Below are 13,090 nucleotides of genomic sequence, written 5' to 3' on the forward strand. Positions count from 1 at the left end.
TTTAGGGGGGGAAAGTTGAAGGTCTTTAGAATGGCAGCGAAAAATCGCTTGCAAAGACCCAAAGCCACAATGAAACTAGGTGCCGTTTAGTTAGCGGGATACTTTCTTGAAGGAAGCCGGGATATCGGCTGTTGTAAAGAAACACACCCATAGAAGGCTCCACTGCCGAAACGTTGTGTTTCTTTTCTCCTCTTTTCAGCATGGAATAAACCTTTACTTGTTCTGTTGTTGTAAATGAGGCCTTACTCACGACTGCATTACACAATTTTATGAACACAAGAATGCCTAAATTGAGTCAGATTTTTCAGCTGATCAGAATAGGACATGTTGTTAACCTCAAAAGGGAAATTGATACCAGAGCAACAATATATTTTTTGTAATGTGTATATAGTGTTCTAAATTAGATATATTAGCACATTATACAATTCTAACATCCCTTGTTTAAAATCTATTTTTTTTTAACTATATAGCCTACATATTTCTGTTTCCTTAACTTCTGGGAGATAGAAACTATGTATCAACATAAACGTGTAAGGCTTTTTCATTGTTCTCTTCAGTGTTTTTCATCTCAAGAAAAAAAAGATACGTTATAGACAATGGAGACCATTTAGCCTATCTAAACTGTCCAGTAGATCATCTGTCAGATACGTTTTTACGTTTTGCGTATCTGCTATCATTTGTTTGCTTTAAATGTCATGTGCCAGGTGTTTGGCCCATGGTGAGTTGTTGCCTAGGTCATTTTGAATTTTCTTTGCAGCTTGTTTGTAATACAGTTACAGAAAAACGCAAATAACCAGGAAATGCACAAGATCACAATGTATTCAAGCAAATTAAAAAGTACAATTTATTTGTTTACTGCTTTCTTTTCAAACTGTATACAGGAAAAAAATGTTATATACATATTTAATAAATATTACATTGTTTTATTGGTTGTTTGTGCTGTTACTCGTTTTCAAGAATTATTGGCTCATCTTAAATAAAACCATAGGAAACAATTGAGCCAACATGGCAGGTACTATAGTTCGGCGTGGTTTTGAACGTCACTTCCTTCTCGCGGACAGCCTTGGGGATACCAACTTCCGGGTAGACATGGCGGCCTCCTTGGTTCGGTTTGTCCGCGGAGGATTCAGTAGGAGCTTTAATTGTAAGTATTTACACTTGAGATATTTAATAATTTGACTATATATATATTTATAAAATACTTGTGTCCGTGCTTTGCCTTAGTGTAGATCTGATTCTTTTTTTTCCGTGAGCCGAAATGCACTTTGGTGTTTTTTATGCATGACCTTTCTCTGCTGTGATAATTACGAAGCGCTCTGTTGTTGAAAGATGACATTTCAAAGCGTTGTGATGTGCAATTCTTGCGAATTAGGAGCCGAAGAGTCGGTTATATTCTGCTTTCACCAAATAATGCATAGTGCAAAAATAACCGCACGGAAATTACCTTATTATATATACTGTTTAATGGTTTATTTTGGTAAGCAGATGTGGTGATAGCAGTAGAATGGACTCTGCACTAACAATGAAAACACTGTACACGTTGTCTAGAGTTTTTTATTATTGGACACTGCGTGACTTTTTTTTCTTGTTTTCACATTTTTCAGTTGCCACCCGGAGTGCAGCTGTAGTGCCAGCGAGGTCAGAGGGCACAGCTACCGAGACTAGGCGTGAGTGTTCGTTTATAGGACATCGACTTTAGAAAGCCTGGGTTATGATAAAGTCCTGTGATGATAACGTTCTTCGAAAACCTCTTTACGAGAGGAAAAAGACAAAAACAAATAATATTAAATGTCCCAGCGCAGAAAGCTACTTGCCACTAAACAACATTCATGATGCATTGTGATTATTTTTACAGTAAGTGTGATTCAGGAGGGAAAATGTTTGAACAGAAGCTGGATATTACTGACTCCATCTTTTTTTTATGTTTAATGTCAAGCCTTTCCCATTCCCCTTTATCTTATAACTCTTTTATACCCTTTTGGCACTCAGCTACTGTCAGACCCAAGGATGAAGTCACTCACAAGCAGCTGTCAGCATTTGGTGAATATGTTGCAGAAATCCTTCCTAAATATGTGCAGCAGGTGCAGGTATGTCATTTGTGTGGTTAAATTAGCCCAATCCTTCAACGCATTTGGTCTCTGCCAAACAGATTTGGCCTCTGAGTTATTTTTGTGAGCAAATTGTTTTTGCTTCTTAATCTTTCTTATTCTTTGAATAAAAAGTTCTTGGCATGAATTTTATTTTCAAGACTTGGTTTTGAGTTTTTGTTTTTCATAGGTTCGGATCAGTGGCATCTACTAGAATATGCTGTTGCTTATGAAAATCATCAAATTTGATTTAGCACAACCAGGGTTGTACTAACAGGATTGGGGCTCTTCAGGACCAGGGTTGAAGACCCCTGTATTAATAGGTCTGGGGTTCTCCAGGACCAGGGTTGGAGACCCCTGTATTAATAGGTTTGGGGTTCTCCAGGACCAGGGTTGGAGACCCCTGTACTAATAGGATTGGGGCTCTTCAGGACCAGGGTTGGAGACCCCTGTATTAATAGGTCTGGGGTTCTCCGGGACCAGGGTTGGAGACCCCTGTATTAATAGGTCTGGGGTTCTCCGGGACCAGGGTTGGAGACCCCTGTACTAATAGGATTGGGGCTCTTCAGGACCAGGGTTGGAGACCCCTGCTTTAAATTTCCATGACCAACCCAAGTAGCGGCCTTTTGCCAAGTGCCACAGGAGATGAGCTGTCTTCAGTTGCCGTGGTACAGCCCATAACTATGTCTCCTTGAGGCCGGTGAGCTGGCAGCATGTCCAGCTACGAATGTTTATGACAGTAGGGAGTGTCAGCAGTGTGTGCGCGCGCACAGGTCTTCCTTCCTCTCGTGCAGCAACACGGGGGCGGCAGGAATCCGCTGGGTGGGGTGACAGGAAACGGCGAGCGGATCCCCACCATCTGAAGAAGGGGGAAAGCCTCCAGCCCGGTGGCTCATGGTCACGCTCCCACCTCACCTTTTGTATTTGGTTTTTGTCCGACTGCGTGGTGTCAGGTGACGTGTTTCAACGAGCTGGAGGTGATGATCCACCCGGACGGCGTGATCCCTGTGCTGACGTTCCTGCGCGACCACACCAACGCCCAGTTCAAGAGCTTGGCCGACCTGACCGCGGTGGACATCCCCAGCCGCCAGAACCGCTTCGAGGTACCGCATGCCCCGTGGGCCCGCTTTGTCCCCATGAGTCGCCAGCACCAGTGCAGCAGGGCAGGTTCAGTTCCCACCCAGTACCCTGGGGATTGATAGCCGCCGCCATCTTGTCCATAGGCAGTGTTGCTTTACCCTGGTGAAAAGCTCTGAATCCTCACCTATATCTCAATGTTTGTAAGGCGACAGCCAGCATCTGCTCCTCACCCTACTTCTGACGACACAAAGTCAATGGCTTATCCATATTTGACAAGGGCATGCTGTAGATTACATGCTCACCGTTCTGAGCAACAACTGGCTGGAACCACATCTCAAATGCCTTATGCTTTGTTAAAGAAGGCCCATTTGTTTAAGAAAAACATTCTGAAGCTATTTGAAGAGGTCAAATCCACTCCATGAAGGCATTTTCTATGATGTAATGAGAGGCATTTAAAATTTAGCACAGGTCTTAATCTTTTTTTGACTGGGCAGCTGATGTTAAGCGGCATAATGTGTTTTTTTAAATTGTTTTCTTTCTTTTTTCATAAAACGATAGATAGTGTACAACCTCCTGTCCTTGCGCTATAACTCCCGGATTCGCGTGAAGACTTACACTGACGAGCTGACCACAGTGGACTCTGCAGTGCCAGTCCATCAGGCAGCCAACTGGTATGAGAGAGAGGTAGGAGACCAGGCCAGTCGGGGTTTCATTTCAGCAGACTCCATGTTTATTCATCTGTTGTCAGCTGTCGGAAAGTCACATATCCCTGGAAAAGGTTGGAAAGAACAGAAAGCCTCTCCTGTAAACTCAGGGCAGAAGGTATGACTGCACCCCGGTGCCAGCCACCCACAGGACACGTGCACACCGAGGCAGTGTCTAAATGCCAACTGATCAAGGCAGGAAAGATATAGAAAGGGGAATTGCATTTGGTTGTTAGCGTCCTTTCTTGGAAGAACACACAGCACGCGGGTGGAAACCTGACCACCCGGTGAAAACCCACACGAACACTGGGGACCATGCAGACTCCACACAGAAGCACCCCGTTCCAGAATCGAACCCGGGACCCAAGAGCTGCAAGGCAGCAGAGCTAATAGGTCCAGTCACACGCATATGGACTGCATTTGTATGCCATATATATTATCACAACCCGTTATATAATCTGTAGGTCCCTTCAAAAGAACTTTATTGGCATCATGTGTCAATGTATGGAACAGCTAGCGGTGGTTTAGTTTTGGTATTTGCATCCGATTTCCGATGGGAAAAACTGTTTGAGCTCTTAAATTTTAAAAAACTTTAAAAAAAAGGCGTGTACCTCAGTTGTAATTCATCGAAATACTTTTTGTGGGGGAGCGCTGCGTTGTCACGGCTGTATCTGGCACAGCGGCTGAGCCCTTGCAGGCTTGAACACGATATGGAAACGGGCCCAGCAGCGGGGTGGGTCGGCCAGTTTGATGTCATCATTTTAACCTGTTTCCCGTATTTATAGTGTCATGTCTGCTGTGCCCTCAGATATGGGACATGTTTGGGGTTTTCTTTGCCAATCACCCAGATCTGAGGAGGATCCTCACAGACTATGGGTTCGAGGGACATCCATTCCGGAAAGACTTTCCTCTTTCGGGATACGTGGAGGTAGGGAGTGTCAGTCGGTCACAGCCTGTCAGCCCGCTGTTGGGAAGACTGCTGTAGAACAGCAACTCGGACCTGTTACTTTTTCACATCCTTGTGTGTTAAACAGCCCTCTCTCTCTGTGTTATCATGATTCACCAGTGCATAGGGGAAAGTGTGGGGCTCTGTCTGAGAAAAATTAGTTCTTATCCTCGAGCTTGTGTTGTGTCGCATCTCTTAGTCGCCTCATTGCTCTAATTATCCGGTTCTTTCGATGAGTCAGTCCCTGTGACACCGGGTGTCTGAATTTCTTCAGTCACTGTTTGTCGAAGACCTGGAATGTTTTTTTTTTCTGTGCTGTTCTTTTTTTCCCCCCCTCAATTGCTTAAGCCGAGCGTTCGTTCACGTCAGATAGGAATGGGAAGGTGGCTGGGTGCCGGCCTGAAGGAAGGCAGTCGCTCAGCCCTCACCAGTGCCGGATTTCCCATCAGGCACTGCAGGCACAGGGCCTAGGGCCTATGACATTGTTAGGGCCTACGAAGGAGGGAAACACTAGTGACTAACAAACAACGAACTGAAACAACGTGCTTGCGATCAACTTGAGGAGCACCAAATCAATAATCATGCGCTATCTAGGGGCTGTTCTAGAAACTAGAAGCATCGAAGTGATGGTCGCTGGACTCGCTCCATCAATCTCGTGGTTCAGCATTAGACTGGTTTAAGTTTAAGTTTAGACTAGTGCATCCTGTCCCTCGACGTCAGTTGGCGTTGACCGCTCTCTGTGTGCGTTTCGGAGTGAAGGGCCTACGAGCACCCCAGTCCGGCCCTGCCCCTCACTGTGCCCCCCCTCCCCCCCTCCGCCAGGTGCGTTACGATGACGAGGTGAAGCGGGTCGTGGCCGAGCCGGTGGAGCTGGCGCAGGAGTTCCGGAAGTTCGACCTGAACAGCCCGTGGGAGGCGTTCCCGGCCCACCGGGAGCCCAGGGGCAGCGCCCAGCTGGAGGCCGGGGCGAAGGCGCCGGAGAGCAAATAACCCTCCCCGAGCCCGACACCGTGTGTGTGTGCGATCCCCACTCGGGGGGGGGCGCCCCGCCTGTTCCTCTGCGCCCTCTCGTGCAGTATTTATGTAAATAAAATCTGAAATAAGTACTCTGTTGTCTTGTGTCTTAATAATAATTGTGTCTTAATAATAATTGCTTACACTTCTATAGCGCTTTTCTGGACCCTCCACTCAAAGCACTTTAAAGGTCATGGGGATCCCCTCCACCCCCACCAGTGTGCAGCCCCACCTGGATAATGCTCCAGTCCTCTCACACACACCAGCTCTCAGTGGGGAGGAGAGCAGAGTGATGAAGCCAGTTCAGAGATGGGAGTTATTAGGAGGCCATGACTGGTAAGGGCCAATGGGAAATGTGGCCAGGACGCCGGGGTAATACCCCTACTCTTCTCGAGAGACACCCTGGGATTTTTAATGACCCAAGAGAGTCAGGACCTCAGTTTTACATCTCATCCGAAGGACAGTGCCTTTTTTACAGTACAGTGTCCCCGTCACTATACTGGGGCATCAGGACCCTCACAGACCGCAGGGTGAGCGCCCCCTGCTGGCCCCACTAACACCTCTTCCAGCAGCAGCCTCAGCTTTCCCAGGAGTCTCCCACCCAGGTACTGACCAGGCTCACACCTGCTGAGCTCCAGTGGGCTGCCAGCTGGGAGCTGCAGGTTGATCCTGCTGGCCAAACTTTTGACATAACCTTTAAGGGGCTTTTTTATCTTCAACTCGCGTCTGCAGGCATTAAATCTGCCCTGCGGCTACTTTTATTTTTCCTGTGGAAGTGCGGCTCTTCCTTGGAATCGTTCCACAAGTCGCCGCATGCCCTGCCGGGTGCCCCGCGACAGGCTCTTCACTGCTCCGGGGCGCGGAGGAGGAGTCGCGCTCCAGATGCAGGCTGGACCGCAGACGCCTGGGCAAGACAAGCTCCTGGAGCAGCACCGCATTCCTCATCTGTGGCCTCCCCTTGAACTGCGCGTCTGTTTACCTTATTCGCCGTCTCGGAGCTTGCAAATAGAACCAGTCAAGTGTGACGAATCGGTAGCATGTTTCTTGTAACTTTTGTTTCTTCTTCATTTTTATTTACTTGAACGCTGACACGAGCAATAACAGAACAGACCGCAGCCAAATCTGCAGAGATAACGGAGTGTACGTTACAGTGTCACAGTCAAACCAGCGGCGGTTTCTTAAAATATTTCTGTGACGCATTCATAGCCCTGGGTTGAAAAAAAAAACCAAGTGCAATGCCTTGTGCTCTCTTTGTGCTAGTACGTCAAAAGTCAGAAATGTTTCAAAAACTGCATCTGATACATGAACACTTTAACAGAACTGTCCAGGACAAAAGACTCCCAAGTTGTTTTTTTTAATATACTTTTATTTATTCCACATTTTAAAGCTGGAATGGACGTTTTCCCTTCCAATCCACGACCTTTCGAGGCTTTTCCAAACTTCAGCTTTGTGGTTTACCGTATCCAAACCACAGAGCAGCTCTGAGGCTGTCCCATGGCGATACAAATCGCATTCCTCGTAACACACTCTGAGATACCTGCCGTGTCCAGGATGCGGCGGCGCATATGCGAATTTCTTTGTTTTGTTCGGCACTTGTTTCGGAGTTTACGGACTCGAAGTCGGTTCTAAACCGAATCGAACGGGTCAAGGAGAAGCTCCACTCGCCTGGGGTTTCTGCTTTCTACGAGCAACAACATACAAAAAAAAAACCCGAAAGGCGTTTTCTGTTGTTATTACAGGAGGCGACAGAGAGCAGAGGGTGTCTTGGCGCTGCGGTGTGCTAGCGCAGCTCAGACGGTTTCAAGGGGCAGGAAGTGAGGCGAGGACTGGCGCAGCTGGATGAAGAAGAATTCAATCACGAGGAGGGAGAGGTTGTGTTGCTGTCAGGATGACCGCGGCCGCGCAGCTGGGGCTCTGCCTCTTGGCCGGTGTGGCTCTCTGTATCTTCGGGGGCTCTCGGAAGGACACAGGTGGGCTTGTTGTAGTAGCAGCAAACGTATCGATGTCGGCTGCGGTGTCGGTGACAGCCGGGCAACCCGGCGCGACTCTCCGCCGTGCAGCGAGACGCACGCTATCTCCCGTTTTTATTTTCTTTTTTAATCGTTCAGATTTTTATAACCAAATGTGACCAGGGAAGGTGCTTTTGAGTTAACCTAGTTTCTGTAAGTTCTGAAGTTTGCTCAAAATCGGGACCGAGACTGTTTTGGTTCAGTGTGGATCACCATTATAAATATTAATTGGGTTAACACCAGGCGGAATATAGTCCTGTTAATACCCCGTGTCGCACAACAGTTGTTTTTTTTAAAGCCGTTGTTGAAGCGATAGAATAATGACGGTTATTGTTAATAGTACCTTTTCTGCAGTAGCATTAAGAAGTGCGTGGCAACACCCTTATCATTGCGAATTTGTAGTACTCCTACCCGGGAGACGCCTCTGTCCCATGGTATAATAACGGGTAATAGGTCTAAGAAATGATCTCCTCTACAACTTAACTTTTGGATAAGGTAAGGTATGACTTTTATATCCCGAAAGAGTTTGTTCTAACCTCCCTTTGGTGGTGACAGTCGTGTGGGAAATACTTTTTCCTTGAGGAATGACAGTTTAAAAGCATGTATCGTGAGTAGTAGCATTACAGTAATTTTAATATAGAGTCACGGGTATATTGTAGTTGCTCGTTTTATAACAAACAATAAAACCAGGACTCGGTATGAAGCGAACACCTGATTCCTTTCCATCCCTGAGTCCGACCGAACCCCGTTGATGCACTTGTTTTCAGGGTGCGTCGTTTTCTTGAGTTGTGGGAGCTCTTTTGCGTCTGTTCCGAATTGCTATCTCTGGCAAAGGCGTCGCATCCCCAAATGGCCATATTTTAGATGAATAGGTTTAGATTAGGACACCCGCATATGCTTTTGAACGCTATAACTGAATTTATTCGCGAGGGCATGCAGTCGCCACCTACTCTGAAGTCGGTGTGTTACGTGGCACATTCATCAGGATACCTTTTAAGACAAATGCTCGGAAGCCAAAGGCACGGATTCATGGTGTCCGTTCTGAGCCAAATATAACTTCTATTTAACTTTTTAGAATTTTTTTGGGGGGAGGGGTCAGGGAGCATCCAAATACGGATCGCTACTTGTGTTGCAGATAAATGGGAAGACTTCAGACAGCGAAAATAGAGCCGAGAGCGAAAATGCCTCGCTTGAGCCGAGCTGTGAAAAGTCTGGCAGAGAAATGTGCCGGACTCGCATGATAGCGGTGCCGAGGGCGAGGAGGGTTTCTGGTGCGGGACTACAATTTCGGAATAACAAAATCCAAATACTGAAACCTCTAAGAATCCCCGAGATAGCGTATTATGTGGTCACCAAAGAAAGGTCGCTAGCAACCAAATGCATTTCCTCTTTCTATGCCTACCCGTTAGAAAATAAAGCTTCTTTTTTTTTTTACAGACTTCTACATTCCTGCTCTACAGGGTCTTGCTACTGTAACATCCCTTAATTTCATTAAAAACGTTAGCGACGCAAACCTTATGTATGAGGTAATGTATATATTTTTTCTCTTCCATATTTACAGTATGCTAATGGTATATGACTATTACTGCTGTTACTACGTTGGCTGACGCTTTAATCCCTGAACGTTTTACTGGAGTGATCCCAGAGAAGCGCCTCTCTCTCAAGGGAACAACAGCAGGACCCTCGCTTGGGATTTAAACCCCACAACATGAGTTCACGAGTCCAAGCTTCATAACCTTTCTGACCCTCGCCCCTTGCTAAATTGGCGTCCCTGATTGTCCAAAACGTGATGGTGCGCGCTGATATTAATTAGAAACTGGCGTGACTCCCTCGCTGAGCCGAGAAGAATTTGCCAGTTCCGTTCGCGTCCCATCTGTTTCACAGATCATAGAAAAAGCAAGGCACTTTGTAGATCACGGCTGTTTCTCGTGAATAAAACGTGAGGTGCTCCCACGAAGAAGCCGCACTCTGCCTCTGAAACCGCGCATAGGAATATTCTTGTGATCTGATGTGTTAACGCGATTTGAAGTCGGAGCGCGTTCTGACAGTTGCACTTCAAAGCGGCTCACAAATCTGTCTCTTCAGACAGCTGCGTGAAAGCAGCTCGCTCGCCGTGTCCGGAGCTGCTCCAATTCAAAGCAGATGCGCCTTAAAGAGAGAACAACCAGAGCTCAACTGATCAATTGGACAGATTGTGTTTATATATATATATGTTACTTTATTTCCTATTTCCAGAAGTTAGTTCAACAAGCTAGCTAACCACCGAAATGGTAAAAAAAAAAAGATAAAGTACCATGTACTCATGGCAACCGGGCTATCAGCTATACACAAGGCTATGTCCACTAGAATATAAGCATTGGGAATTATCACAATCGTCTAAAAACTCCCTTTTAGGACTCGGTGCAATTTTGATTGTCCTGTTTTCCATCTGAAAAGCCTTCAGGCCATTCGTTTGGGAGTTAGTACCTTGGACTGCGTGGGCTGATTAGCTTTGATACAGTCTCCCACCGCACTCTGGGTGAAGAAGCGTCTCCTGTTCTCAGTTTTAAAAATGCACATCCGAGTGGTTTCCACTTGAGTACCCTGAGTTTTGTTTCCCTGTCTTTGAGGATTTTGAATACCATTGCCTGCATTAACACATGCAAGAAACAGGTTGCCCTGACTGGAATACACCGATTGTTTGTGTTTTGCATGTATCCCATTGTGACATCACACTGTTGCACATTTGACATCACCTGTATCGCATTGTTACCTCACAATGCAGCAGATTTGAAATCATCAGGATCACATTGTGACGTCACAATGGTGAATCTCTGTCTGTGACGAAGGACAATGAAAAGTCAAAGTGCAGATGTGTGAGCAGAATGCAAAAAAAACAAAACAAATTCTTTTCTCTGCCATGGAGTCTTGTTGTTGGTCTTTTGTTTTTCACTAAAATAAACTAAGTTGGATGGGATGCATTTGACATTCCTAACTGCTGACTTGTACCTATCCCTTGGAGCAAAAACACACTATGGCATACTAGTGCCGTAATTACTGTGCAAACAAAATTGAATTGGTTTTCATTACAACGTCAGCCTCTGTTGTTGTTTTTTGCATCAGTCTCAAGGAATTGATATGATCAAATAGATATGCAAGCGTACAGCTGAGTTTTGTTTTGTTTAATACAAAAAGTTACCTCATCCTCTCCAGATGGCTTAAGGAGCCAGCTCACAGTCATGAACTCTCTGAATTGTGTGGAGGCACCGGGAGAGAGGCTGGGCGGTCTCTTCTCTCTGACGGACGTGGGTCAAGGTGATGAGATGTATTTCTGAACCAGGAAGAAACACAGGAGAGCTACAGGGAAGGATTTGAGCACAAATGAGTTTGAATAGTGGAGCACTAATTCACACTGAATCAACCTCTATCAGCAGGGGGCTGACTTCTGTGTGTACAATCTGGCAGGATTGGTGTTCACATACGGTCAGAGCCTCAAGGAAACTTTCTTTCATGAGGGAGTGTCATCTCCCCCTAAGGAGCTTTTTTCGGGATGTGTATCATACCTATATTTTCCCAGTCTGCATTAAAGTAGTCTAGTGCTGCCAAGCCTTTACTGAACACTGGAGATTTAAGGCAGTAACATTCTGGCAGTCCTCCAGCGATAACAGCAGCCCCAGGATAAGACAGTACTGCCAGGAATGTCAAGGTAAGGACATCCCTGCTACTCTACACTGGCCGGAACGCTCCCCACTTCCCCAGAGCCACCCGAGACAGCGGGATCCACACAGGACAGGGGCACATGCACTCTCAGGTTGAAAACCACCTCCCAAACAGTATCAAACCATCACCCGGTGCTTGGAGAAGTCTTCGGTCCCAGAGGTCTCTGGTTGCGCTCTCTCTCCAAGCCCTGCTCTGCTGTCTTCCTCGGCCAGGGGCCCAGGGCCAAGCCTACCGCCAGCCCCACTGGACAGCAGTGAGGGGGCAAATCCTGCTCCTGCCCGCTTCTCGAGTTCCCCACTCAAGCCCACGCGAGGCAAAACCTCCTTAGCTCTCCGAACCCACGCCATGCCCCCCTCGAAACCATTAAACCCCTCCCTTGCGTGCTCCAACCTGCAATGTGAAGAGATGTTGTGCTTTTTAATGCTTTGAATTCTGCACTGTGCCTGAAAGCACCTCAGAAGGCCGTGCTGCAGCAGGAGTTACCTGGCTGCCATGCCTCAGCCTGTTTTTTGATGTTGCAGTTCCTGCTGGGAGGACTAGTGATAGACGATGATGACAACATCTACATGTTGGACGAGGAGATGGCCTCCATGCGCAAGGGGAAGGTCTTCATCACCCTGCTCAATGACTATGTCCCCAAAACCGTCATTACCATGGAGCGCATGCTGGCCGCGCTGCCGTACCAGGAGAAGCCCCTGGAGCTGTTCCGGTTCGAGACGCTGGTGCTGGGCACCGTGTACTCGGCCTACCAGGTGCGGCGCCAGCAGCTGGAGCACCCGCAGAAGGCCTGGAGCGGGCTCCTTGTCCGGCTGGTGAACGCCACCCTCGTGGACCTGCGGAGACGCGCTCGCCGCTCGGGCTGAGACAGGGCCGCGCCTATCCCGGGACTGTCCTGGGCCTGTCCCGGGCTTGTCCCGGGCCTGTCCCGCTTGGTGGCTCAGAGCCACGCACCTGGATCTGGTGGAAAGAGCTTTCTTGTTCTGCTACGTGCCAAAAAAAACGTGCCAGTCTCTGGTTCTGCTTTTTCTAAGCCCATTTTGTTCCCTGACTCGCAGCACAGAATGTTTTGTTTTTAAAATAGGAAATTAAAAACATATTTGACACTGATAACACAGTAGAAATTTAACTCTGTTATAAATTCTAGCTAGTTAGGGCTCGGACTTAATCAACAGCGCTATCTGCAGGAGCAGATCACAAACGTGGTACTTCTTGGTTTGCCAGAAAATTCTTGCTTCTGCTCAGTGGAAGCTTGCCATCAGTATTAGGCTTGAATTTCAGCATCTCTGGGTGATTCCCAGTAATTCGAGGCATACGTGTAAAACTTCAGCTGTGCAAGTTCTTTGCTCTGCACTGTTTCAGCTGCAATGCAATTCCTCTTTTGCATAAGCAGAAGTGCACATTTGTTTTGCTATCACTTGGATGTTAAACTATATATGTATGAAAATACTATGTTTGTAATGACAGACCATCAAATTTTGATAAAGGAATTTACACCGATTTCACATAGTTGTCTACATTTTTAACATTTTGATGAGCTCTTGTGTACTGTTT

At 46.9% G+C, this 13,090-nt stretch overlaps 2 protein-coding genes across 2 annotated transcripts; both read left to right on the forward strand.

The window, feature by feature from the left end:
* Positions 1–1,021: 1,021 nt before the first annotated feature.
* On the forward strand, positions 1,022–5,923 carry ndufs3 (NADH:ubiquinone oxidoreductase core subunit S3). The gene is made up of 7 exons (XM_088611019.1): positions 1,022–1,144; positions 1,605–1,667; positions 1,990–2,087; positions 3,041–3,190; positions 3,726–3,851; positions 4,680–4,799; positions 5,640–5,923. Exons 1-7 carry the CDS (start codon positions 1,090–1,092, stop codon positions 5,805–5,807), a joined length of 780 nt encoding a protein of 259 aa, XP_088467145.1. The 5' UTR covers positions 1,022–1,089; the 3' UTR covers positions 5,808–5,923.
* A 1,429-nt stretch (positions 5,924–7,352) lies between these two features.
* Positions 7,353–13,036, forward strand: LOC148645714 (protein FAM180A). Its single transcript, XM_088611020.1, has 3 exons — positions 7,353–7,801; positions 9,278–9,366; positions 12,061–13,036. Exons 1-3 carry the CDS (start codon positions 7,720–7,722, stop codon positions 12,400–12,402), a joined length of 513 nt encoding a protein of 170 aa, XP_088467146.1. The 5' UTR covers positions 7,353–7,719; the 3' UTR covers positions 12,403–13,036.
* Positions 13,037–13,090: the final 54 nt, after the last annotated feature.

The sequence above is a fragment of the Lepisosteus platostomus genome, chromosome 18, assembly GCF_059453375.1.
Source record: "Lepisosteus platostomus isolate fLepPlt1 chromosome 18, fLepPlt1.hap1, whole genome shotgun sequence".
Taxonomy (NCBI): domain Eukaryota; kingdom Metazoa; phylum Chordata; class Actinopteri; order Semionotiformes; family Lepisosteidae; genus Lepisosteus; species Lepisosteus platostomus.